We start from the raw sequence: 27453 nt of genomic DNA on the forward strand, positions 1-27453 counted from the left end.
TTATTTAAAGACTTCTTTGATCCCAATATTTGAGAAATTGTTCTCCAAGTTTGTTTAATGTTGCTCTTTATTTGGGTAAATTTATCTTCGTAGTATTTAGTTTTGGCTCGTCTAATTATCTTAGACAGCAATAATGAGTAATTCTTTGAGAATTCTTTGGAGACGGTTCCTAACCTATACTTCTTCTCAAGGTCATGTTTTTTATTAATGGATTTAAGTATTCACTTTGTAAGCCAAGGATTGTTAAGCCTTTTGGTTGTGACTTGTTTTGTAAGCATAGGACAGTGGGTGTTATAAAGGCTAAGAGTTTTTTGAAGAAAAGATTGCACTGCTAGGTTGATGTCCCCTATGTTACCTAACTCGGACTCCCAGTTGACATTATCAGCAGCAGTTATAAAATTGTCTATAGCAGTTTCATTGTGCAGCCTAAAGCTTAACTCCCTTGACTCTAGAGGTGGTTTGCTAATGTTAGTTAAGAGAAATGTGGGGTAATGGTCTGTAGTGCTATCGGTGATTATACCTGAAGTAAGCGGAGAGGGTATGTTGGTCCAGATGTGATCTAGAGTCGTGGCAGAACTATCGGTGATTCTAGTAGGTCTAGTGATTAAGGGTATGAGGAAGCAGGAATTCATACAGTTGAGGAAGCTAACAGCAGTAGGGTGTTCAGGCTCGCAGAGGTCATTATTAAAGTCTCCTGCGATAATTAGATGGTTTTTGTTCAAGACAGGATTTTGGACTTCAGGACCAGGACAGGACATCAACAAGATTTTGTTGAAGTTCTCGGTGTACTGCTGCTCTCAGATTGCTCATTGACAATCCAAGGTTACACTCAACGGCTCCTTTAAAGGCAGATTCTTTGGGTAACTTATCAGCTCTATCATGCATTCGGAGGCCAACATGAGATGGAGACCACATGAAATGGACTCTGTTACCATCCTTAATAATTTTATTGTATTTGTGTCTAGCTTCGGACACGAGCATGTTAGTTATGTCTTAAAGAGTTGAGAGCATTTAAGGATGATAAGGAGTTGCTTACAATTACGGGACTGTTCAATGTCACTTTAGTTCACCAAAAAATAAAAGGTACCAACATATGGCTGGCTGTGGGGGGGGGGGGGGGGGGGAAGAGTAGTAGTGGGACTAGAGTGTGAGGCGGAGTGTTGGTGTGCTCGGTGCGTGGTGCGGCCCCCCGCCGGCGGAGTAATACCCAGTGTTATTATGGCGGTGTGATGATGGTGACGGAGGCGAGGAGCTCCACCTTGTACCGCCCCGTGCATGGCCAGCCATGACCCCACACGCCGCCCTTCTGGCCTGATGATGCGTGGACACCATGTGCACACACTGGATCCCACTACTGGCCATTATCGCTTGTCTAGCTCACACTCAGGGTGAGTCCTCACTCTTGTTTACATTAGCTGTGGGAAGCTGCCATCCTCACCCAACACCCGCCCTCACCCGCCCACGTGTCTGCCCTCGCCTTCCTCTACCACTGCCACCACTACCACCAGGCTGCTGCACCACTGTAAACAACAGTGGTACAACAGTGGTGCTGCAACACTAAAAACACCCGCCCACGTGTCTGCCCTCGCCTTCCTCTACCACCACTGCCATCACTACTAACCCCACTACCACTACTGACTGCTGCTGCACCACTGTAAACACCAGTGGTGCTGCACCAGTGTAAACACTCGGCTCTCGCCCACTAATGTGTCTGCCTTCACCACCACCAGTCACTGTTGATGGCCCACTGTCAACTACAGTAGTACTGGAATACTGTGAACAAGTGTTACTGGACCATTATGAACGAGTCTGAACCAGTGTTAACTACAGTGATGGTAAAGGCCATAAACAACAATCAACTTGAGAATGGTCCAGGACGGACCGAAACGTTATCGTTCCTTCACCTTCTAGTGTGAAGGGACGACGGGATATAATCGAATGCCATTTCAGATAATGGCATTTGATTATATTCAACGCTGTTTATTTTTACAGTTAATGATGAAATTGGAGTTCCAGGAATGAGGGCCTGGTGCATAGGCATATTCTCGTAGATGGCTACTTCAAAATCAAGTGAAGTTTGGGTGATATCTGATATATAGTGTTGGTATCACATTTATGAAGAATTCGTTTTGAGTTATCAGTCTTCAGTGTAATTAAGGGTTCACTGTAAATGGAATTGTACTGTTGCTTTAGTATTTTGCTAATGTCTTTGTTGTCATCTGTGAAAGTTACATTTCCCTTTCGCAGTGGCCCAATACTAGACGTCCCGGCCGGTGGTGGGGGCGGGCGGGGGGTCCTTCCCGGCCGGTGGTGGGGGCGGGCGGGGGGTCCTTCCCGGCCGGTGGTGGGGGCGGGCGGGGGGTCCTTCCCGGCCGGTGGTGGGGGCGGGCGGGGGGTCCTTCCCGGCCGGTGGTGGGGGCGGGCGGGGGGTCCTTCCCGGCCGGTGGTGGGGGCGGGCGGGGGGTCCTTCCCGGCCGGTGGTGGGGGCGGGCGGGGGGGTCCTTCCCGGCCGGTGGTGGGGGCGGGCGGGGGGTCCTTCCCGGCCTAGAGTCCCCCCCCCCCCCCAAACACAACCTCCACTAACCTCCTCCAGCACTAGTTTTGTTTCAGATTTGGTATAAGAGGAAAGGTATTTTGGCTGGCACTATTGCTGGTGGCCATTTGCTCTCTCTGCCTCTGCTAGATTTTATGATTCTTGTTGCTTTAGTTCGATTGCTTATTTCTCTACATAGCGTTCTTTGTCGTTCTTGAGATAGGGTGGGACTTGCAAATTGTTTTGCAATTTGTCCCCCCCCCCCACCCTTAACCCCCCCACTCACCCCCCCACTCACCCCCCCACTTATAGTATCGACATGTTTTGGATTTTAGTTTTGTTTGTTCCCCCCCTGGCCCAACTTTGTTGTTGATCCTGTTTTTACCTGGGTGTCGGGGTACAATTTGTTTAAAAGCTTTTGACGTTTCTATGCAGACATTTAGGCGAGTTTCTGTTCTGTGCAGGAGTCTTTTTGCAGAATTATTATCTTCAGGAAGATGATATCCTTGTTGCAAAACCAAAGTGCAGAGTGATTTCCCAATCCAATTTTCCTTGCAGTATTTGTCATATGGTACATTTACTGTGTGTGGCTGAAGAACAGAGTTGGCACTGAAGATTTATAGCATTCTGTGCAAATCTTTACTATTCATTTATTTATTACTCTTGAATATTGCCTTCTGCTTGATGGTGGTGTCGGTGAAGGCAGTGAAGTCGGCCGGTAGATGGTGGGGGCGAGGGGGCTCCTTTGAGATGGGCACTGTGGTGTTGCCATTTTGAGTTGATCTTAATTTATTTTGTTCACATTGTGACGGGTTGTGGTATCGCAGCTATACTGAACCAAGATGGTATGGCTCTCCCTCACACAAATAAAAAAAAAAATGCTGCTATTGGCCTTCAGTGTGTAAGTTGCAGGTGGAAACAAATGAAAATCATCAAATAAATAATTAAACAATTTACTGAAATATTACTGAACATAAATGCCCCTGAAAATACTTGGCTATCATGTAATGCAAAGGTGAACAAGTTAATATGACATTAATACAAAAATAAACTATAAGCAATGAATACAAATCATAACTATATATACTGGTGTACTGAAGACAGCTGCCATACCACCATGGCATCAGTCACACGACGTTGGCTGAAGGCGGACTTCCAGGGGACGATGGGTGAGACACCAAGGTGATCCTAGAGCACAAAGGGAGAGACTGGCTCTCCAGGGAGGCGGCGCCCTTTATATACTCCGGCGGTGATGACTCGTCCAGTGTCAACGGAAGGACATCTGGTCAACTAACAAACTGCTCCTTGTGGCTGGTGGTGCCTTTGTGTTGAGCTGCACCACTGCCAGCTGAAGGCGGCTAACTGCTTGTTTGTGGGGGGCAAACTACCGGTAAGCAGTGGCGCCCGGCTTGTCCGAGTCGTGCCAGGCCGTGCCAGGCCCTGGGGGGGTACAGAGAGGTGGCAGGACTGATGACTCATCTGGGCTGGTGTAGATGTAGACTTCCAGTACAGAGGCATTGAAGGTGAAGGGAACAGGCAGTTCCACTGCTATGTAGGGAAGTCACGTGACAACATATTAGTACTGGACACGTGGTCGGCTCCTTTTTCCCTTTTTAAGTGTTTTATTTATTATTAATTATTTGCAATAATGATTAACATGCAACAGACAACTGATTTTTTGTTTCAACGGTAAAGAATCTATAGTTGTTACCATCTTGGCAGTTTATGCCTGGGGAAGTTTTCTGGCCAGCGAGTATTTCCATGGTACAGTACCTCGATGGAAGCACTTATTGTCACTCAAGATTACACTTGGTATTTTCTTTAAAACAGCAGTTGGGTGGCAATCACAGATATATTTTTGTACATGTCGAGATACACTCTTGACTGTTTAGTTTCTGTATTGATCACTTGAGTATCTTGATACTCTATATATTGTTTTTCGTGGAGCTCGTCCCTTATGGACCTTCCTCTCACATGTTGTATAGGCTGTAGTCTTACAGAACCTGTGAATGAGAAGGGCCGGTGCGGCACAATTTAAAATCAAGAATAACAGCAATGAAAATTGATGGAAGTAAGATGTTTGTGTAGTAATAGGAAAGTTAGTTAAGAGTAAAGAATTGAAATGCTATGAGAAGGTGTTTAGTGCTGAAGGTAATAATAGTAAGACTTGAAGAGTACCGAAATGGTTGGGCCATAGTTTCCTTTTTTCCTTCAACATCAGTTAAATCATCACCAGGTCACCTGCCAGCACCAAGCCTCGGTTAAATCATCACCAGGTCACCTGCCAGCACCAGCACCAAGCCTCGGTTAAATCATCACCAGGTCACCTGCCAGCACCAAGCCTCAGTTAAATCATCACCAGGTCACCTGCCAGCACCAAGCCTCGGTTAAATCATCACCAGGTCACCTGCCAGCACCAGCACCAAGCCTCGGTTAAATCATCACCAGGTCACCTGCCAGCACCAAGCCTCAGTTAAATCATCACCAGGTCACCTGCCAGCACCAAGCCTCGGTTAAATCATCACCAGGTCACCTGCCAGCACCAAGCCTCGGTTAAATCATCACCAGGTCACCTGCCAGCACCAAGCCTCGGTTAAATCATCACCAGGTCACCTGCCAGCACCAAGCCTCGGTTAAATCATCACCAGGTCACCTGCCAGCACCAAGCCTCGGTTAAATCATCACCAGGTCACCTGCCAGCACCAGCACCGAATCGCTAGTTACTGTAGGCGTGTCTGGATAAATTGAGTATTGAACATTGTGTTGATACTTCAAGGAACGGGGAAGGCAGGAAAAGCCAGCCCCACATGAAGCACACTGCGCAAACGGATTGAGTGCACAGGAGACAGTGACAGTGCATCCAAGTGACTCGTGTGTGTGTGTGTGTGTGTGTGTGTGTGTGTGTGTGTGTGTGTGTGTGTAATTACCTAAGTGTAGTTACAGGATGAGAGCTACGTTCGTGGTGTCCCGTCTTCCCAGCACTCTTTGTCATATAACGCTTTGAAACTACTGACGGTCTTGGCCTCCACCACCTTCTCACCTAACTTGTTCCAACCCTCTACCACTCTGTTTGCGAAAGTGAATTTTCTTGTATTTCTTCGGCATCTGTGTTTAACTAGTTTAAATCTATGACCTCTTGTTCTTGAAGTTCCAGGTCTCGGTAAATCTTCCCTATCAATTATATCGATTCCTGTTACTATTTTGTACGTGGTGATCATATCGCCTCTTTTTTTTTCTTCTGTCTTCTAGTTTTGGCATATTTAATGCCTCTAACCTCTCCTCGTAGCTCTTGCCCTTCAGTTCTGGGAGCCACTTAGTAGCATGTCTTTGCACCTTTTCCAGTTTGTTGATGTGCTTCTTAAATTAAGATATGGGCACCACACAACAGCTGCACATTCCAGCTTTGGCCTAACAAAAGTCATGAGCAATTTCTTTAGTATATCACCATCCATGTATTTAAAAGCAATTCTGAAGTTAGAAAGCGTGGCATAGGCTCCTCGCACAATATTCTTTGTGGTCCTCAGGTGATAGTTTTCTATCAAGAACCACCCCTAGATCTTTCTTTATCAGAATTCTTTAAAAATTTATCACATAATATATAGGTTGTGTAGTCTCTGTTCTCCTATTCCACATTCCATAACATGGCATTTATTAACATTAAATTCCATTTGCCAAGTGTTGCTCCATATACTTATTTTGTCCAGGTCATCTTGAAGGGCATGACAATCATCTAAATTTCTTTTCCTTCCTATTATCTTAGCATCATCAGTAAACATGTTCATATAATTCTGTATACCAACTGGTAGATCATTTATGTAGACAATAAGCATCACTGGTGCAAGAACTGAACCCTGCGGTACTCCACTTGCGACATTTCTCCAGTCTGATACATTGCCTCTGATTACTGCCCTTGTTTTTCTATCGGAAAATTTTTCATCCATGATAGCTCACCTGTCACCCCTCCAATATTTTCCAGTTTCCAGAACAACCTCTTGTGTGGAACTCTGTCGAAAGCCTTTCTTAGGTCCAGATAGATGCAGTCAACCCAACCATCTCTTTCCTGTAATATCTGTGGCTCGATCATAGAAACTAAATTTGATACAGAGGATCGTCCAGATCGAAAACCATACTCTCTGTCTAGTATTATATCATTTCTCTCCAGGTGTTCTACCCATTTAGTTTTGATTAGTTTTTCCAATACTTTCACTATTACACTTGTCAATGATACAGGTCTATAATTGAGGGGGGTCTTCCCTGCTGCCACTTTCGTAGATTGGAACTATGTTAGCCTGTTTCCACACGTCTGCTACGATTCTTATGCACAGGGATGCCTGAAAGATCAGGTGAAATGGAATGCTGAGCTCGGATACACATTCTCTCAGAACCCATGGTGAAACTCCATCTGGACCAACTGCTTTATTCTTTCTTAGCTCCTTTAGCATATTTTCCACTTCATTTCTAAACACCTCTATACACTCTGTTGTTCTCTGGCATTCTTATTGTGTCTGGTTCTCTGAAGATTTCATTTTGTACAAACACACTTTGGCACTTTTTATTTAATGTTTCACACATTTCCTTTTCATTTTCCGTGTATCTGTCCCCCATTTTCAACCTCTGAATATTATCCTATACCTGCAGCTTACTTTTAATGAATTTATAGAAAAGGCCTGGATTTGATTTACATTTGTCTGCTATACCGTTCTCGAAGTTCCTCTCTGCCTCTCTCCTTACTGACGTGTAGTTGTTTCTTGCATCTTTGTATCGCTGGTATGTTTGGGGGTTTGGCCTCTTTCTATAATGATTCCATGCTTTTGTCTTTTGATCTCTGGCCCTCTCGCAATTTCTGTTGAACCAACCCTGTTTCCTAGATCTGCATGTCTGTTTCGGTATGAATGTTTGTGTGCCTTCATCATATACCAGTATTGTGCAAAATTTGGCATACATCTCATTTACTTCCTTGCCTAGCATCAAGTCTGTCCAATTATATCCAAGAAAAAAATTTCTAAGTTCCCCATAGCGTCCTCTCTTGAAATCGAGCTTAACAACTGTTTCACTGTCCCCATTCTCTATTAGATTATATCGCATAGCGTATGTAATGCCCAAGACGACGTGATCACTCTTTCCCAAGGAAGGTACTGGATGCTAAATACCTCTTCTTTTTTCCTGGTAAATACTAGATCCAGTACTGACGAAACATCCCCTTCCCTCATTCTTGTGGCCTGCTTGATGTGTTGGTAAATGAATGTCTCAAAGATGAGGTTTACAAATCTGCATGTCCAAATGTCCTCTGTTCTTGCCTCGTAAGCCTCCCAGTCTATTGCTTTAAAGTTAGTCCCCCAGTACCAACAATCGGGATTTATCTTTGTCAGCTCTTACCATAATCTCTCATGACCATTATGAGACCCTCTCATTTGTTATCCAGTTGTTCCTTTGTCCATGTGTTGCTTGCTGGTGGGCTGTAGGCATTTAAAATTATCAGCTTATCTTGATTCCAGAGCTGCAATGCCATTGTCAATATCTCGAGGGTTTTCAAACATTAATTCTCTTACCTTTAGGTGTTCTTTCACCAGCACAGCCACTCCTCCCCCTTCCTAGTTTTCCTGTCACGTCTCCATACTGAGTAGCCCCTTGGGAATACGACCTCATTTAAAATATTATCAAGTTTCGTCTCTGTTAATGCGACAATATCTGGGACTTTGAGCTGAATTATATCCTTCAACTCCAATATTTTTTATCTCGCTCCATCTATGTTGGTATATACTATTTTCAGGAATATGTTCCCCTTCCCTTTGTTCTTTTACACCCCCTTCCTTTAATGATTTTGTTTCTTTGTCTTTATGTACTATTTCACAAACTTGTGTCCCTGACACTTTGTAGAAAAAAGAATTCCTCTCGTCTTCATCTCTATCCCCATTTAGACGTTTCGCTTCAATGAGGTTCACTTTCAGCTTTTCTCTGTCCTCTTTTGAGAGGTCTTGTCTTATTGACCAAAGTTTGCCATCATCGTCACATTGCAATTTTCTGGTATTCCGAAGCACTTCTGTCATATATGTCACTCCATTAAACATCACACGCTCTGTGACATTTAATGTGACTCTGTGTGGAGGTTCGTGTACGACGGTAGACTATTGTACAGTACAGATTCGATGAACTCGTCTCGAGAGCCAAAGGATGGTAACGTCTCTTTACACAAATAAATTGTGATTGCGGGGGTTGGGCTTCAGCTCTTGGTCTCGCCTCTCAACTGTATGTGGTATGTTTGTGTTCACGTCACTGTGTTGGTGTGTTGGCTTGGCAGCTCAATGCGTGAGACTGTAACATGTACTTAACATCGGTGAGGATTTCCAGTGTGGTAACGAAGTGATTTGTCAACTCTAAATGGGACTGTGTGAGGCCTTATTCCAAGCTGTGCGAGGAACAGTTTCGGGTGACTTTGGGATGGATGTTTATCAGAACACCGGCTGGAGGTTGATGGCAATGCCTCCTGGTCTTGAAGAAGCTAGGTCGTGCCATCCTCGCCGTGCATGGAGTACGCGATGCACTTACGCACTATCGTGAGCGATGCACCAGATGTTTCATCATGTCATAAACCATCAAACATCTTCAACCAACCTGTCCTCTTAAAAAGAGCGTTGCTTTTGGCCGTTTGCCCATTTGGCTGAATATGGACGTAATTTGAAAATGAAAAAAAAAAAAAATGAAAATAAATTTGGGATTTTTTTTTTTCAACAACAGTAAGTTAAGGGTCCTCTGATAGGTTAGGTGGGCAGGAAATTCTCATAGTTTCAAAACGTTATGAAAAACGTTAATGAAAAGTTTCCTCTTCTAAGCTTGCCGAGTAATCCGGACGACTCGAACAGAAAACGGAACAGTACGTCACTTTTGTGAGTGGATTTCATTTCAAATTACGACCAAATTTGGCCATGGTGCGCATACGAGCGAAAAGTGACGTTATTTTTAGGAGGACGGGTTGCTTCAACACCTGTCTCGACATCATAGGAAGACACTAGCGGCTCCGTCAAGGACACCATCGTCAATGTCTGAGTATGAATGGGTGTATGCGAATTAATGTAAGTACAGGATCCTATACAGGATTCTTTGTTTACAGGATCCTATTTATTTTCATTGTGTATATCTCGTGTGATGATTAAGAAGTAAATCGTCCAACACTTGTATTGGCAGAGTCAATATCGTATCGATTCCTGTGATCAAATCGAGACTGTGATAGCGTTTATCACATTCATTTGAGAGTTGGAGACCTTCAACATGATACGCCTCTCTGAAGGTGACCCTGCATTGATTGATGATACACGTCAGATTTGGAGTGTCTCGCCAGCATTATTTAGTATTTGTCTCGGTGAAAAACGTATAATTAAAAATTAATCGTAGCATTATTATTTTGATAATGCAAGCGTTGGAATACATACAGTACATGTAATTGCAAGTGTTCACCAATGTTCAGATTAGTTCACTGTGTGACTCGTACAAGAGTCGAGAATTCTCATACAGTACTAGATCAGTGAGAAACGATTCCTGCTGGGTATGATTTTCATAGCTAATTGATGTCACTCTTAATTTAAGTAAAAGATTCCCATGTGTTGTACTAGTTAAGTTGTAAATAAACTTGTCAAGTTACACCATCTTTCCTTTAGACCTGACTCTTGATATCGACTGCTACCTAATGTACATGACCCCATGCTAACACTTGTCAACTTTCAAACAAATTGATGTGGATCTTTACCATTCAGTGCACCTCGTGCACACAGTGAATGGCATGACCAAAGGGACTCACACTTCTATAGGTATACATCTGTCTTGAGTAGGCTACTCTGAGGGGGTCATAACTCAACAGAGAATACTTGGGAAAGTGAGACCTGTGCTCTAGGCATTTCTTGAATACGTGATAGTTCTAACTCATGCAAGGGAGTCTGCCTAATCCACTCGAGGCGACTGCTGCAAGTAAAAGTCAGGAAAACAAGGAAAATCTCGCACACCAGCCAGTCCTCCAAAAATGGGGAGGTAAATGTAACAGCACAAGTGCAATTATGTACTATTCATAGCAGTCAGGAATTGTACTTATTTTCACTTAGAAATAAACCGTGCTGTCAAATATATTGTGAATATTTGAATTTACCTGAAAAGCTGAATAGAAAACCACGACCTAACCTAACCTTCTTAGTGTTTGAAGATAAGCATTTTATTGGTTCTTAATTACAATTAGTACTTAACCTATAGCTATATTGATATTACAGTTTTATAAAACTAATAAAACTAAACTAAAATATATTAATAAATTGTAAAGTTACTCAGGATATTTTCAAATTTTGTATAAAATCCCTATTGTTTAATAAAACTGAAAAAGGAATTCCTGATATTTAAAACTTGTGTATAGCGAATTGAACCTGAAAACTTCATCCTAAAATTCTGAATGTATTAACAGAAAACGAGAATAAACGGGGAGGTAAATGTAACAGCCCCATAAGTGCAATTATGTACTATGCATAACAGTAAAGAAATATACTTGTTACACTTAATATTAAACTGTACTGTCAATTCAGAGGATGGGTTGCACACACACACACACACTTCCGCGAAAATAAACATATCATAGAGAACATTCATATAGGTCGATAGAGCTCTTGGCCTCACATACATGGGGTCCGCGGTTCGAGTCTACTATAGTCCAGGTGAATGAAATTGTAGTTGCATGATGCGGTGCTGGGGCCAGATTCATGAAGCAGTTGCGCAAGTACTGTACTTAAGAACGTGTACATCTTTCCTCAATCTTTGACAGCTTTGATTACATTTATTAAATGGTTTACAAGCATGAAAACTTCCTAATCAAGTGTTGGTATTGTTATAAACAGCCTCCTGGTGCTTCGGAGCTCATTAACTGTCTAATAATTGTAAACAAAGCCGCCAAAGATTGAGAAAAGATGTACACGTTCGTAAGTGCTTGCGGAACTGCTTCGTGAATTCTGGCTCCTGGAGAGTGGGGTGTGTTGACATGGTGATGTGTAGTATATAACATGGGGATGTGTAGTACATAACATGGTGAATGGACACAGTTTTTGAACATCTCACTTTAATTGTCATTTGCTACATGAGTATTTTCTCCAGACTAATGTATTCCCACTCGTTGAAAGTGGGGAACCTGGTGATGCTCTGATAAAGGAATACAAGTGTCAGTTAGCATAACTTAATCCATACTCTGATGAAGGTATACAGGGTCACTTAGTATAACTTGTATACAGGGTCACTTAGTATAACTTGTATACAGGGTCACTTAGTATAACTTGTATACAGGGTCACTTAGCATAACTTGTATACAGGGTCACTTAGCATAATTTGTATACAGGGTCACTTAGTATAACTTGTATACAGGGTCACTTAGTATAACTTGTATACAGGGTCACTTAGTATAACTTGTATACAGGGTCACTTAGTATAACTTGTATACAGGGTCACTTAGTATAACTTGTATACAGGGTCACTTAGTATAACTTGTATACAGGGTCACTTAGCATAATTTGTATACAGGGTCACTTAGTATAACTTGTATACAGGGTCACTTAGTATAACTTGTATACAGGGTCACTTAGTATAACTTGTATACAGGGTCACTTAGTATAACTTGTATACAGGGTCACTTAGTATAACTTGTATACAGGGTCACTTAGTATAACTTGTATACAGGATCACTTAGTATAACTTGTATACAGGGTCACTTAGCATAACTAATACATACTCTTATGAACATATACCTTATGTTTTATTGATTATGGCACTAAAAAATTCCTTTGGAATTGATTTAATTATTGTAATATTGATGTTTAAATATTTAGAGTACCATTACTTTTGCAGGTTACCCAGAGTTGCTGTTTGCCAACCGCAAAGATATTCGCATTATAGAAGTTGGAAAAGAGAGGCAGTCACGCCAAGTTATTAAAGTACGTATAAGTTTGTTTGTATCCCTTATGGATTGCTCTTTAAATATGTATTTATATTTTAAGCCTTAAACTGCGCAACACATCATATGATGTGGTGATTAACTGCTGCGGAATTGTGCACCATTTCACATGATGGTGCATGATGTGTATGTATACCATGCAAGATTGAAAAGTCCTGCAGCTACACAGGGTTCACATCAGCTTCCTCAGGGCTCTTGTAAACAGATGCAATTTAAAAAAAAAGTTCCTGGGCAACATTCCCTGGTGTGAGAGCATCAGTACTGACTGAGCAACCAAGGCTGGTGCATGCAGCATGAACTAACAGCACGGCTGTTTAGCTTGTGAACAATGCTTAACAGCATTGCCTAAAAATGTAAAAAATATGTAACTGGCATTATTTAGTGATGATAGTATTACAGATGACCCCTGACTGTGATAAAAATGCCCAGGATTCTGATAATACCAGGATTGTTGTGATAATTAGCGCTGTGCTGTATGGTGGGAAGAGTAATGCTGAGGGAGGGAGGGAGATAGTGTTGTCTGCTGACTGTGTGGCCACCTGTTACTGTATGTATTCACCATACCAGCTCAGTGGTTCTTTATGGTGAACACAAATGTAGATACTTGTATATAATGTATTAGTGTAATAACAGCAAAAGGATGATGTTGGGAGGAGCCATTTGGGTAATGGAGATTGTGTCTGCATGACTTGTCGTCAAGTCCTGCAGATAGTCATGCGTCAATGTCGTCATGCTGTGTAGAGGGTGACCACTATGCTCTTTAGGGCACCATACCAGCTTAGTTGTACAGTTATGGTGAATCTAACTTGTAGATTATATATATATAATATATATATATATATATATATAAATAATACACACACACACCGTCAAGACCGTCAGTAGTTTCAAAGCATTATATGACAAAGAGTGCTGGGAAGACGGGACACCACGAGCGTAGCTCTCATCCTGTAACTACACTTAGGTAATTACACACACACACACACACACACACACACACAAAGGGCGACAGGCAAGAGGCACTGAACTACAGGCCAGTGTCCTTGACTTGTATACCATGCAAGGTGATGGAGAAGATTGTGAGAAAAAACCTGGTAACACATCTGGAGAGAAGGGACTTCATGACAAATCGCCAACATGGGTTCAGGGAGGGTAAATCTTGCCTTACAGGCATGATAGAATTTTACGATCAGGTGACAAAGATTAAGCAAGAAAGAGAGGGCTGGGCGGACTGCATTTTCTTGGATTGTCGGAAAGCCTTTGACACAGTACTGCATAAGAGGCTGGTACATAAGCTGGAGAGACAGGCAGGTGTAGCTGGTAAGGTGCTCCAGTGGATAAGGGAGCATCTAAGCAATAGGAAGCAGAGAGTTACGGTGAGGGGTGAGACCTCCGATTGGCGTGAAGTCACCAGTGGAGTCCCACAGGGCTCTGTACTCGGTCCTATCTTGTTTCTGATATATGTAAATGATCTCCCGGAGGGTATCGATTCATTTCTCTCAATGTTTGCGGACGATGCTAAAATTATGAGAAGGATTAAAACAGAAGAGGACTGTTTGAGGCTTCAAGAAGACCTTGACAAGCTGAAGGAATGGTCGAACAAATGGTTGTTAGAGTTTAACCCAACCAATTGTAATGTAATGAAGATAGGTGTAGGGAGCAGGAGGCCAGATACAAGGTATCATCTGGGAGAGGAAATTCTTCAGGAGTCAGAGAAGGAAAAAGACTTGGGGGTTGATATCACGCCAGACCTGTCTCCTGCAGCACATATCAAGCGGATAACATCAGCGGCATATGCCAGGCTGGCCAACATACGAACGGCATTCAGAAACTTGTGTAAAGAATCATTCAGAACTTTGTATACCACATATGTCAGGCCAATCCTGGAGTATGCAGCCCCAGCATGGAGTCCATATCTAGTCAAGGATAAGACTAAACTGGAAAAGGTTCAAAGGTTTGCCACCAGACTAGTACCCGAGCTGAGAGGTATGAGCTACGAGGAGAAACTACGGGAATTAAACCTCACTTCGCTGGAAGACGGAAGAGTTAGGGGGACATGATCACCACATTCAAGATTCTGAAGGGAATTGATAGGGTAGATAAAGACAGTCTATTTAACACAAGGGGAACACGCACAAGGGGACACAGGTGGAAACTGAGTGCCCAAATGAGCCACAGAGATATTAGAAAGAACTTTTTTTAGTGTCAGAGTGGTTGACAAATGGAATGCATTAGGGGGTGATGTGGTGGAGGCTGACTCCATACACAGTTTAAAGTGTAGATATGATAGAGCCCGATAGGGTCAGGAATCTACACCTGTTGATTGACGGTTGAGAGGCAGGACCAAAGAGCCAGAGCTCAACCCCCGCAAACACAACTAGGCGAGTACAACTAGGCGAGTACAACTAGGCGAGTACAACTAGGCGAGTATGCACGCACCCTCACTCACTCACTCACTCACTCACCTGATCTTTCAGGCATACCTGTGCATAGGAATTGTAGCAGACGTGTGGAAACAGGCTAACATAGTTCCAATCTACAAAAGTGGCAGCAGGGAAGACCCCCTCAATTATAGACCTGTATCATTGACAAGTGTAATAGTGAAAGTATTGGAAAAACTAATCAAAACTAAATGGGTAGAACACCTGGAGAGAAATGATATAATATCAGACAGACAGTATGGTTTTTGATCTGGAAGATCCTGTGTATCGAATTTACTCAGTTTCTATGATCGAGCCACAGAGATATTACAGGAAAGAGATGGTTGGGTTAACTGCATCTATCTGGACCTAAAAAAGGCTTTCGACAGAGTTCCACATAAAAGGTTGTTCTGGAAACTGGAAAATATTGGAGGGGTGACAGGTAAGCTTTTAACATGGATGAAAAATTTTCTGACTGATAGAAAAATGAGGGCAGTAATCAGAGACCATGTATCGGACTGGAGAAATGTCATAAGTGGAGTACCATAGGGCTCAGTTCTTGCACCAGTGATGTTTATTGTCTACATAAATGATCTACCAGTTGGTATTCAGAATTATATGAACATGTTTGCTGATGATGCTAAGATAATAGGAAGGATAAGAACCTTAGATGATTGTCATGCCCTTCAAGATGACCTGGACAAAATAAGTATATGGAGCACCACTTGGCAAATGGAATTTAATGTTAATAATTGCCATGTTATGGAATGTGTAATAGGAGAACATAGACCCCACACAACCTATATATTATGTGAGAAATCTTTAAAGAATTCTGATAAAGAGATCTAGGGGTGGTTCTAGATAGAAAACTATCACCTGAGGACCACATAAAGAATACTGTGCGAGGAGCCTATGCCACGCTTTCTAACTTCAGAATTGCTTTTAAATACATGGATGGCGATATACTAAAGAAATTGTTCACGACTTTTGTTAGGCCAAAGCTAGAGTATGCAGCAGTTGTGTGGTGCCCATATCTTAAGAAGCACATCAACAAACTGGAAAAGGTGCGAAGACACGCTACTAAGTGACTCCCAGAACTGAAGGGCAAGAGCTACGAGGAGAGGTTAGAGGCATTAAATATGCCAAAACTAGAAGACGGAAGAAAAAGAGGCGATATGATCACTACATACAAAATAGTAACAGGAATTGATAAAATTGATAGGGAAGATTTCCTTAGACCTGGAACTTTAAGAACAAGAGGCCATAGATTTAAACTAGCTAAACACAGATGCCGAAGAAATATAAGAAAATTCACTTTCGCAAACAGAGTGGTAGACGGTTGGAACAAGTTAGGTGAGAAGGTGGTGGAGGCCAAGACCGTCAGTAGTTTCAAAGCGTTATATGACAGAGTGCTGGGAAGACGGGACATCACGAGCGTAGCTCTCATCCTGTAACTACACTTGGGTAATTACCTTTTCTCAATCTTTGGCAGCTTTGTTTACAATTATTAAGCAGTTAAGGAGCTTCTAAGCACCAGGAGGATGTTTATAACTAACAGTTGATTGGCAAGTTTTCATTCTTGTTAACTATTTAATAAATGTAACCAAAGCCGTCAAAGATTGAGGAAAGATGTACACGTTCGTTGCGTAACTGCTTCGGGAATCTGGCCCCTGGTCCCCCTCAGAGAGGCACAGGGGGCAATAGCCCCTGGAAAAAGATTGGGGTTTTCCTAATCTACCATCGACTGGCTGAGGCACCCAGAAAGGTAGACATAACAAGACAAACCCCACATGGTAAGAAAATTGCAACTGAAAACTTAAGAGAGGCAGATCTCCCCCAAATCCCAAGGAAACAAGCAAACGTCACACCTCGCCGCAGTGCCGCTTGTCCGCGCAGCCCTCCCCTCCTCTCCCGGAAGGGGGAGCTCGGTTTCTGGGTTAGCCCCCCATCCCTCCATCTGGTCGGTGGCTTTCTTACCTTTGTTCAGTCTGAACTGTTGAACTGGCTCGTGTGGGCGGGGCTTCCCCCCTCCCTGTGTGTAGGGGGGAGGATGGTGCATCGGTTTGATGATGTTTTGCTTGTTACCTTGTTGTTCTTGGGGGGGGGGGGGGGGGGGAAATCTGCTCTGTTTGGTCTTTGGTTGCAATTTTCAACCAATTGGGATCTGTTTTGGGGCGCCTACCTTTCTGGGTGCATAACCCTGGTCGATGGCAGACATGAATATATTTTCAGAGTGCAGTTTTCATCGGCCATTGCTCCCTACGCCTCTGAGGGAACCAGGTTCTGGCTTGTGGTTCCGGGTATTCAGAATTCCATGTGACAGAAGCCCCAGACTAATATAGCTAATTTCAGTCCGATAGCTCCAGGGAGCCTCTGGGACTTGCCTAGAAAATGGCGTTTCATTTACATTCAATGCAGTTTTTTTGGGAATAATAGCCATTTTCTGCACTTTGAAGGTATAAACAAATAGGAAATAACATTTATTACTTAGGAAGAAAATAAAAATAATTTGTTACACAGTGATTCATTGTTTTGCTTGTTCTTATTTTATTTTGCTAGTCTGTGTGTGTGTGTGTGTGCTGTTTACTGATAAAATGTAAATAATTTTACCTTAATATGTATTAAGGTTATATTGTATTAAATTAATAAATGTTACCTTGTTGACCAAACCACACACTAGAAACTGAAGAGATGACGACGTTTCGGTCCGTCCTGGACCATTATTAAGTCGATTGTGGTCCGGGACAGAGCGAAATATCGTCATGTCTTCAATTTGTAGTGTGTGGTTTGGTCAACATCCTTCAACCACTTTATTGTGACTCATCATGTGCAAATATTACCTTATTAACCCATCATGCCTGTGTAGGATGTTACAGATGCAGCATCTGTGGATTACTACTACAAGGGGCAGCTGGTTTGTTGGACCGACATTGACAATGAGGTCATCAAGTGCGTACAGGTCAACAAGATCGGTGGAGGGACAAAGGGACATAAAGAGGTAAACATTTGATTGAAGTAATTGTCATAAAATGTTTTTCCCAAAGGCTACCAAAGTCCCAACGATAATGTTTAGTTGAAGACACCGAGTTGGGTAGAGACTATTCAGTCAGCAGATTGCTACCAGAGTTTTATCCCTTCATTGTGTAGAATAATAGAGTACAGTATATACTTATGCAATTGTACGTGCTGTGTTTGGGCTTGACAAAGCTCTTGTAGCAAAATGTTGCGTGTAAATAGTCTGTGTTCAATATGATGTCTTCTTAACAAGATAATCTTTCTCTGAGATAATGATCACTTAAACAGTTTCCCTGTAAAAACAGTTTCCCTGTAAATCTTAGGCACATGCAAATGATATATTTGTTAAAGAACATTAGAGTACTGTAATTATCTGAAGGATTTTGCCAGGTGACTGTGGAGTATATGTGCAGAAAGTGGGCTAACGAGCCCCAAGACGTCCATGTTTTGATTTGTATTGTAAAAGGCCTGAGAAGAGACAAAAACCCTAACCTAACCTTGCTTAGTATAGTGCAAGGCCTAGTATTACTTATATTAGGCCTTAGTGAGGTTAGATTGTTGCAATTTTATCATCCTTTATATTGTTAATACAATTCAAAAATTCAAAACAGGCTTTTTTTGGTGTTTTGTACATATTGTTCACAGTTGCTCTATGTACAGTACAGTACTATCATTTTGGAGAACATTTGACATTTATTATTATTGCACAAATGAATTTGTCATATATAGCACTTGCATGGCTTTTATATTTTGATTAATTCATTATTGGTGATAGAGCAGCTGGTGTTGTGCTGTGGTGGGAGCTGGCTCATGGGGAGCTTAGGGGTTCACCTGTTCTCATGCTGATAGCAGATATCTGATAAACGGGCTGTAATGCCACTTGTGCTATGCTAAATGTTCTCCGCCTCACTTTGACCTATCACTGAGTGCCAGGCTCACTCTGTACTGATAAACCATTGTTTATTGCAACTTTATGCCTTTGTTTCTTATTGGAGTCTTGGACATTTACACTTTTGTTTGGTTGCCTTTAGCATTCTTTTTGTTTATTATAATTTTGTGTCTATAATAATTGTCTGTTTGGAAAAGGAGATGCCATCTAGAGTAGACAGAGCAACAGAAGAGATTAAAGTCATGGATAAAATAGAGGTTTGCAGGAAGGCCTCAAAAAATGAAAATATCTGTGATTTTAGGACGATATACAGATATGAGAAAGATAAGAATCACCCCCCCCCCCATCTCCCTAGGGGTGACATTCAGTGGAGTGAAACAAATGACAGAAGCACTTTGGAATTCCAGCAAATTGCTAAATGATGTGAATGGAATATTATGGTCATTAAGACACACTCGTAACTAAACAAAAATCTTCACTGCACAGATTTTCTCAGCACACGCTCTTCACCAGGAGTGCAGTGCCATTTTTATAGGTGTTGGAGCTCTGGTGGGCCTGACAGTGTCTGTCATTTCCTATCCTGTTTCTATATATATGTCACACAATTAACACTTTGCCTGTCCTGGCGCACGACCCCCAGCACATCCCAAGGTCAACCGAGCGTCACCTGCATCAAAATGTTGATGTTTTTTTCAGTTTTCTCACCTCAATTTTCGTGCAACGTCAATCGTTTTGGTATCAAATTGTTTGCAATAGAATGCTCTAAAGGGATATATGCATATAAGGGCAAATTGGAAGAAAACATTACCAATACTATAAGAATAATGTACATTGTCATGTGAAGAAACGGCTATTCGTCTTTACTGTATTTACTCGTTATTCGTTCCTGACATTATTTGTTAAACTATTTCATTCGTTTTTGTCTTGCTGCCTTCACATAAGTGTTTGTACCTCAATATTATATTAATAAAAAAAATGATTAAACATGTCTGTACTTACCACCCAATGTTGCTTGTAGAGCATGAGCTGAGCATTAGGTTGAAGCATTCTCAACCCTTGTTTCATAGGTGGAGCATTCTCAACCCTTGTTTCATAGGGGGAGTGGATGGTGGGTAAGGATCACTGCTTATCCACTCGGTATATTCTCTTGCAGTTGGACAAGCTGAAGCATGGTGCAGTGCACAGTGCCACACAACACGACTTGCACTTGTACAGTGGCACCTCGACTTACGATAATTTCGAGTTACGATGTAAATTTGATAGAAAAATACGACTCGACTTACGATAGTGTTGTCGACTAACGATATTTGTTGGTACACGTTTGGGTCGACCGAGCGTGTGGTTCCCGGTCATGCGGGCCAACCTGCCTCAGTTTACTAGAGCTGCCCACTTAGTGACGATCACGCCTGTAAGAAATTTCATTTTTGTGGTGATTTTTTTGATTTTTGAACATAAAACTGATTATTATATATCACGCAACCCGTTCTCGCACTTGCTTATAGTTAATATTGGCTTATTTAATAAGTGCATATGTGACATACTAAATGATTGTAAATATTTTAGTTTACCTTGAAAAGCTTCATAGAAAATCCCGCCTCACCTAACCTTCTTAGTATGTTAAGATAAGCATCTTATTGTTTCTTAATTACAATTATTACTTAACCTATACCGTTGATAGGTTAAGTAATAATTGTAAATAAGAAGCAATAAGATGCTTATCTTAACATACTAAGAAGGTTAGGTAAGGTCGGTGTTTTCTATGAAGCTTTTCAAGGTAAACTAAAATATTCACAACCAATAGGTGATTGAAGGCTTGGTGCCTTCTTTGCATAATTACTTGTAGTTTTTCAGTGTGTTCTACAAAGGCAATTTTCATGCTGATTTTTGTATCTGCAAAGGGTGACATAAAGCTTTGACTAGTATTTTTGTCTATATCCACATATCAACAACTCTGTTACTGAACCAGTATTTACCCAAGTCTTTCCTAATCTAAACTTATCCAATTTATATCCATATAGATATTCTTATCTATATCCAAGATAAGAATGAGGAAATAGCAGTGGTGCAAGGATCTGTGCCCTGGGGTAGAGAGCATTTTGCTGCACTTGGACTTCATCTTATTTGATTGACTGTTACTCTTTGCATTCTGTTTGACAAAGTTGAAAATACTACGCCCCACTTTACCCGTTATTCCTACTGATCTTATTTTATGGGCTATCACTCCATGGTCACATTTGTCAAATGCATTTGCAATGTCTTTGTATGCAACATCTGCATTTTGTTTTTCTTTTAATACTTCTGTGATTGTCATAGTGGTTGAGTAACTGTGATAGACAAGATCTTCCTGCTCTAAATCCATGTTGTTTTGAGTTGTGAAGTCCATTTTTTCCATAAAACTTGAAACTTGATTCCTAAGGTAAGGTAAGGCAAGGCAAGGTAACTGCCCAATGTGGTAGTTTTTTTGGGCAATGTAATAGTTCGGGGGGGGGGGGGCAGTGTGATACACTGTACCATGAGAAGTAGACGTGTTACATCACTGACATTACCATGACACACCAGCAGCTTATGCACACCATTACCACTACTTTGCTAAACCAGGTGTGCATAGCTCCGGGTCGGTTAACCTGTGATCCTACCTAAACATTGTGTAAAACTGTCTATTAATTTTAGCAGTACATGTAATTCATTTATATTTGGAGTTTTGGCATCCATTTCAAAACGTTATGCACTATTACATTGGTATGAGGAATATTGTGACACTACTTTTTTCAGGTGACAGTAATATCAAGGGGAATTATATCACCTGATGGCTTGGCAATTGACTGGCTGAGTGAGAAGCTATATTGGACCGACTCTGACACCAACAAAATTGAGGTTGCGGGATTGTACACCAAACATCGATGTGTTCTTTTCTGGCAGGACCTTGATCAACCTAGAGCTATTGCTCTTGTTCCTGCTGAAGGGTGAGTGTCTTTCTAGAGTACTTGTGTATTGTATACTGGAATGTGTTCTTCGCTATCATCTCATTTCAAGGCTTTTATGCTGTAGAGAATCTGCATTTATATTTCAATGTTCATGTACTATCTGGATTGTACCTTGATGAGGTTCTGGTAGTTGTTCTACTTCATCAACCCCGGCCCAGGGCCAGGCATGAAGTTACAGCCCCACTCCTGTGCCAGGTAAGTTCACTACGGGTTCACCATAGATGGTGCTACTTGGAACTTTTGTTGTGAGTAGCTGAATCTAAAACAACAAGCCAGGCATGACTTGATAGCTTGGTCCAACAGGCTGTTGCTTGGAGTGGCTAGCAGACCTACATGTAAACTACAGCTCGGGAGCCGGTCGGCCGAGCGGACAGCACGCTGGACTTGTGATCCTGTGGTCCTGGGTTCGATCCCAGGCGCCGGCGAGAAACAATGGGCAGAGTTTCTTTCACCCTATGCCCCTGTTACCTAGCAGTAAAATAGGAACGTGGGTGTTAGTCAGCTGTCACGAGCTGCTTCCTGGGGGTGGAGGCCTGGTCGAGGACCGGGCCGCGGGGACACTAAAAAGCCCCGAAATCACCTCAAGATAACCTCGGTTGGTCCGGCACTTGCAGAAAACTCTGTATTTTCTTGAAGAATTCCACTTTTGTTCTGGGAATATGTCTTATACTTGCTGGGAGGATATTGAACAACCATGGACCTCTCATGTTCTTGCAGTACAGTAGAACCTTGATTCAACGCACTATATGGGACCAACCCTGGTGCATTGCAGTGCTGGGTTCGTTGCAAGAGGTGACCTTCAAGAGGCGTTTGCGTCAATCTTTTTTTTTTCTTGTAAACAATAAAACTGCATTATCATATTGTACCTATATATTACTACTCTACTAAAAAATACTGTTACAGTTGTTATTTACCTTATTGTTGGAGTTATGTCCATCTTTGAATTCTCATGGAGTTGTGAATACTGTACAGTAAATACATACTGTACTGTATCATGCCGTTAGCACTGTATTGATAAGTAGTTCTGCTGTATGTTGAGTACTGCAATACAGTTTATGAAAACTATTTTACACTAAAATTACTGTACTGCAACCTTAATTTTAACACTAACACTATGTACTTAAATTTAACACTTATTCTAACTGTACACTCCACACACGATGTTCTTAGATGTTTGCATCGGCTTTGCTGGTGTTCACTGCTGCTGTACTCGCCTATTTGTGCTTGCGGGGGTTGAGCTTTGGCTCTTTGGTCCTGCCTCTCGACTGTCAATCAACTGCTGTGTTTTGCTTCAGCTGCTGCTGAGCTGGTGCTCGTGCTGGGTACGGCTCTGCTGGTTGATTTTCTGGTACTAGTTCTTGCAAAATACCTGTTCTGCGTTTTATGGGGAGCCCCTTCGTCTTCTTGGAGCTATCGAACTGATATACGCTATATTAGTCAGGGGCTTCAGTCAATGGAATTCTGCCTACTGGGGACCACGAGCCAGAACCTGGTCCCCTCAGAGAGGCGCTGGGAGCAAATGCCTAAGGAAACCCCAATGTGTTTGGGAGCATTTGATGTCTTCCATCTATCGGGATTAGGCACCCAGAAAGGTAGGCATTCCAAAACAAACCCCACTTGCTAGGAAACTGCAAATCCAAGACCGAACAGAGAAACAGAACTCCCCCAGAAGAAAACAATGAAACAAGCAAGTGTACAATCCATCGCTGCTGCACCACTTGTCCATGCAGCTCCATCCCCCCCCCCATCTGGCTGCAATTTCTAATTTACATTACATTATTGCTTTGTGTATGGGCATAGCATCCCAATGCCTGGGTATCCTGTTTGGATTGTAACCTTTAGGCCCTGGTAATTCCCTTTGGGCTCGACGGTTGTGGATGTTTCCCTGAGCTCGCTCTCACTATATGCAAGTTTGAAGGGTACATCATCAGTGCCATATGGCGATGTTCATTCATTCTGTCTCCACCATGCTGCCTGTTGGGATGGTGACACCTCGACCTTGCGTTGTGCGGCGTGTGCTCATGTCACATTGCTCTTGTTACTAGCACTCCTAATGATGCTCAGGCTTGTCAGGCAGTGACCGCTCTTCATATTAGATTTTCTGTGCTGCAGCCGTCTAGGTTGTGTGCCTGTTTGGAAGCTGCTTCGGTTGATTTTTATGTATCTCGAATTGGAGGTGTTGGTCACTTTGACCTTGGCTCTTCCTGCACCTCTTCTTTCTTTCCCTTTTGAGAGTGGTTTACTCTCCTTCTAGGCCTTCCTTCCCTGCTTCAGAACCCTCGGAAGCATCTGAGGGTATTGGGTTCGGGGCAGGGTTATGCTCAGGATGTAGCTTGTCGCCTCGTCTGATTTGGGAGCAGAGGCAGTTGAGCCTGTTGATCCTGTCAAGGTTTCTGGATCTTCTTACTATCTAGCCCCCTTCCTTCAAGGCCTCTTCCCTAGATTCTGCCAGTCAGTCCCAGGTGATGGGTGTGGGCGATGGCTCTGTCCCGGGTCCTCATTTGCGGTTGCATTTGAGTATGATTTGGTTTGGGGTATGCAGGGGGACATACTTCCAGAGCTTCCCTTCCTAGTGGGTTCTCCCCTCTGTGGCTCGTGAAGCGTTTAACACACCGCCTACATGATCTGGTTTATACCTCGCAGATGAACTTGGCCTCTTTGAAGTTCGGGTCCTCTTCCCCCTTTTTGGGTGCATTGCGAGGTTCCGGAGTTGTCCTGGCTGGTGAACAATCTTTTGGTTTCTCTTGTTTGCTTGAGTGGTGTGGAGTTGTGACCATGTTTCAAGTGTTTTTGGGGGCCCTTTCTTTTGACCCCCTTAATGCTTGCCTGTTTGCCTCGCTCTTTCCCCAGAATGTTGGGGCGCTTCAGTTTCATGTGCAAATTTCTTGCACAGGAAGCTTCCTTGAACAAGATGGTGTCGGTTGCAGAAGTTAACCTGCATTGTGGTGAGCAATTTGACTGTTGTGTATGTTGATTCAGCCTGAGCTGTGTTTAGTTTGGCTCACAGACCTGGGGAGGGGGGGCATCTGGTAGCCGAGTGGACAGCGCACAGGACTCGTAATCCTGTGGCCCGGGTTCGATTCCCAGGACCAGGTGGAAACAAATGGGCAATGTTTCTTTCATCCTGATGCCCTTGTTACCTAGCAGTAAATAGGTACCTGGGAGTTAGTCAGCTGTCATGGGCTGCTTCCTGGGGGTGGAGGCCTGGTCGAGGACCGGGCCGCGGGGGACACTTAACAGCCCCGAAGTCATCTCAAGATAACCTAAAATAAGGTACTAACCAACCACTAGGAAACTTGTTTCTTCTTGGGGTAGCACACTGTATTTATTCTGTGTTCCCTAACTGACTCAGGTTTCAGAGTTTTCCAAGAGAAATGGGGCTGCTTTCATTTACCTGTTGATGAGAAAATCTAAAAACAGTACAAAAATATGTATAAATGCAGCTAGCACTGATACGGTTAGGAATTATTGTAGCCTATTCTTTTGATCTGGCATCTTGTCACGTATTATTATAAACAATGACAAGATTATGTAATGATATGAATTTATCTATTCCACATGTATACTTAATTTTTATGCAGTTGCAATATATCAAATATTTATCAAACACCGATTAACTTAGTTAATATGGTTTTAATATATTAGTAGGTTATTAGTAGGTTATTACTTAGTGAGGTGAGCTCGTAAGCCCATGGTGATAAGCGCACCTGCAGTATAATAGGGTTAGTGACAAAGAATGGGATCCAGTTACTGTTGCTACACCACCAACCTTCTCTCTATTTTAGTTACTGTTGCTACACCACCAATCTTCTCTATATTAGTTACTGTTGCTGCACCACCAACCTTCTCTATAGTTACTGTTGCTACACCACCAACCTTCTCTATATTTTAGTTACTGTTGCTTCACCACCAACCTTCTCTATATTTTAGTTACTGTTGCTTCACCACCAACCTTCTCTATATTTTAGTTACTGTTGCTTCACCACCAACCTTCTCTATATTAGTTACTGTTGCTGCACCACCAACCTTCTCTATATTAGTTACTGTTGCTGCACCACCAACCTTCTCTATATTAGTTACTGTTGCTACACCACCAACCTTCTCTATATTTTAGTTACTGTTGCTGCACCACCAACCTTCTCTATAGTTACTGTTGCTACACCACCAACCTTCTCTATATTAGTTACTGTTGCTTCACCACCAACCTTCTCTATATTTTAGTTACTGTTGCTTCACCACCAACCTTCTCTATATTAGTTACTGTTGCTGCACCACCAACCAATATTACACATTTTCAATAATATTCTGCAACCACAATTTTCAAATGAAATTATTTCTATGAGAGAAATCTATCACATTAGCATATGTGGTGTCTTACAGTCTCCGTGGTGTAGTGGTAAGACACTCGCCTGGTGTTCCGCGAGCGCTATGTCATGGGTTCGTATCCTGGCCGGGGAGGATTTACTGGGCGCAATTCCTTAACTGTAGCCTCTGTTTAACGCAACAGTAAAATGTGTACTTGGATGAAAAAACGATTCTTCGCGGCGGTGATCGTATTCCAGGGACCTGCCCGAAACGCTACGCGTACTAGTGGCTGTACAAGAATGTAACAACTCTTGTATATATCTCAAAAAAAAAAAAAAAAAAAAAAAAAAAAAAAAAATTGTATAAAAAGGATTATCAAAAATATGTTTAGTTTTACTAATACAAGTAGTCAACATTCACCAGAAATATATGCCAATATTTCATGTTAGCAAATATAAAATCAATAAATGAACTTAGGAATAAAGTGTATTATAGAGGTTGTCAACTCTACATATAAGGTTATAGAGGTTGTCAACTCTCCATATAAGGTTATAGAGGTTGTCAACTCTACATATAAGGTTATAGAGGTTGTCAACTCTACATATAAGGTTATAGAGGCTGTCAACTCTACATATAAGGTTATAGAGGCTGTCAACTCTACATATAAGGTGTAAATTTCATGTAAATTGAAAAAAAAAATGAAAGAGGAGAGTTAATTTGATGTTACTTGACAATAAATAAGATAAGAGTCTGTCACCTGTGGTTGAAGTTGACTTCAACCAATTTCATCCAAAATTTACATCCTTACAGATAGGTTTACGATCTGTAAGGTCTACAAGTTTCATGCAAATTGGCTGATAAAACATTTGAGGATAAAAAATCTTAATTTTTTTTTTTTTATTTTTTGGCATAAAACTAAATATTAAAATACTTTTATACTATTGTGATACCTTAGTCATAGACATGATTTCAGTTGACACTTGTGTTTGATGTTAATTTTTTACCATTTTGAAGAATTTTTGACACATAATTCAATATTTTTTTCTCCCTTCCTATTTATGTTACGATACTGAAACTTGGACCAGTTGAACCCAATTTATATTCAACTGGCAAAAAAGTTTGATTGAAATCGAACCAGTTTTGATTTATTGCATATTTTCGTAATATGCACCCCCCCCTCTTAAATTCATAAGCTGAGGTGCCACTGTATATGTTCATGGTGGAGGAGTATGTTTACCATTGTCGTAGCCAGCGTCTAGACACTGATGTGATCCACTCAAAGCGGGTATCATTGCCCTGCTTCTTTTAATGGTCTATTTATACAAATGTTAACCAAA

General features: G+C 41.9%; 1 protein-coding gene across 3 annotated transcripts in view; it reads left to right on the forward strand.

The window, feature by feature from the left end:
• Positions 1-1202: 1202 nt before the first annotated feature.
• The window catches only part of arr (low-density lipoprotein receptor-related protein 6), a 125484-nt gene continuing 99233 nt past the window's right edge, over positions 1203-27453 (forward strand). For all 3 annotated transcript variants that reach the window (XM_069313409.1, XM_069313408.1, XM_045764209.2), the window contains exons 1-4: positions 1203-1388; positions 12398-12483; positions 17790-17921; positions 21600-21790. In XM_069313409.1, coding sequence (XP_069169510.1) covers positions 1331-1388; positions 12398-12483; positions 17790-17921; positions 21600-21790 — 467 coding nt within the window. In that variant the 5' untranslated portion in view covers positions 1203-1330. The remainder of the gene's footprint in view (positions 1389-12397; positions 12484-17789; positions 17922-21599; positions 21791-27453) is intronic.

The sequence above is a fragment of the Procambarus clarkii genome, chromosome 75 (genome assembly GCF_040958095.1).
Source record: "Procambarus clarkii isolate CNS0578487 chromosome 75, FALCON_Pclarkii_2.0, whole genome shotgun sequence".
Taxonomy (NCBI): domain Eukaryota; kingdom Metazoa; phylum Arthropoda; class Malacostraca; order Decapoda; family Cambaridae; genus Procambarus; species Procambarus clarkii.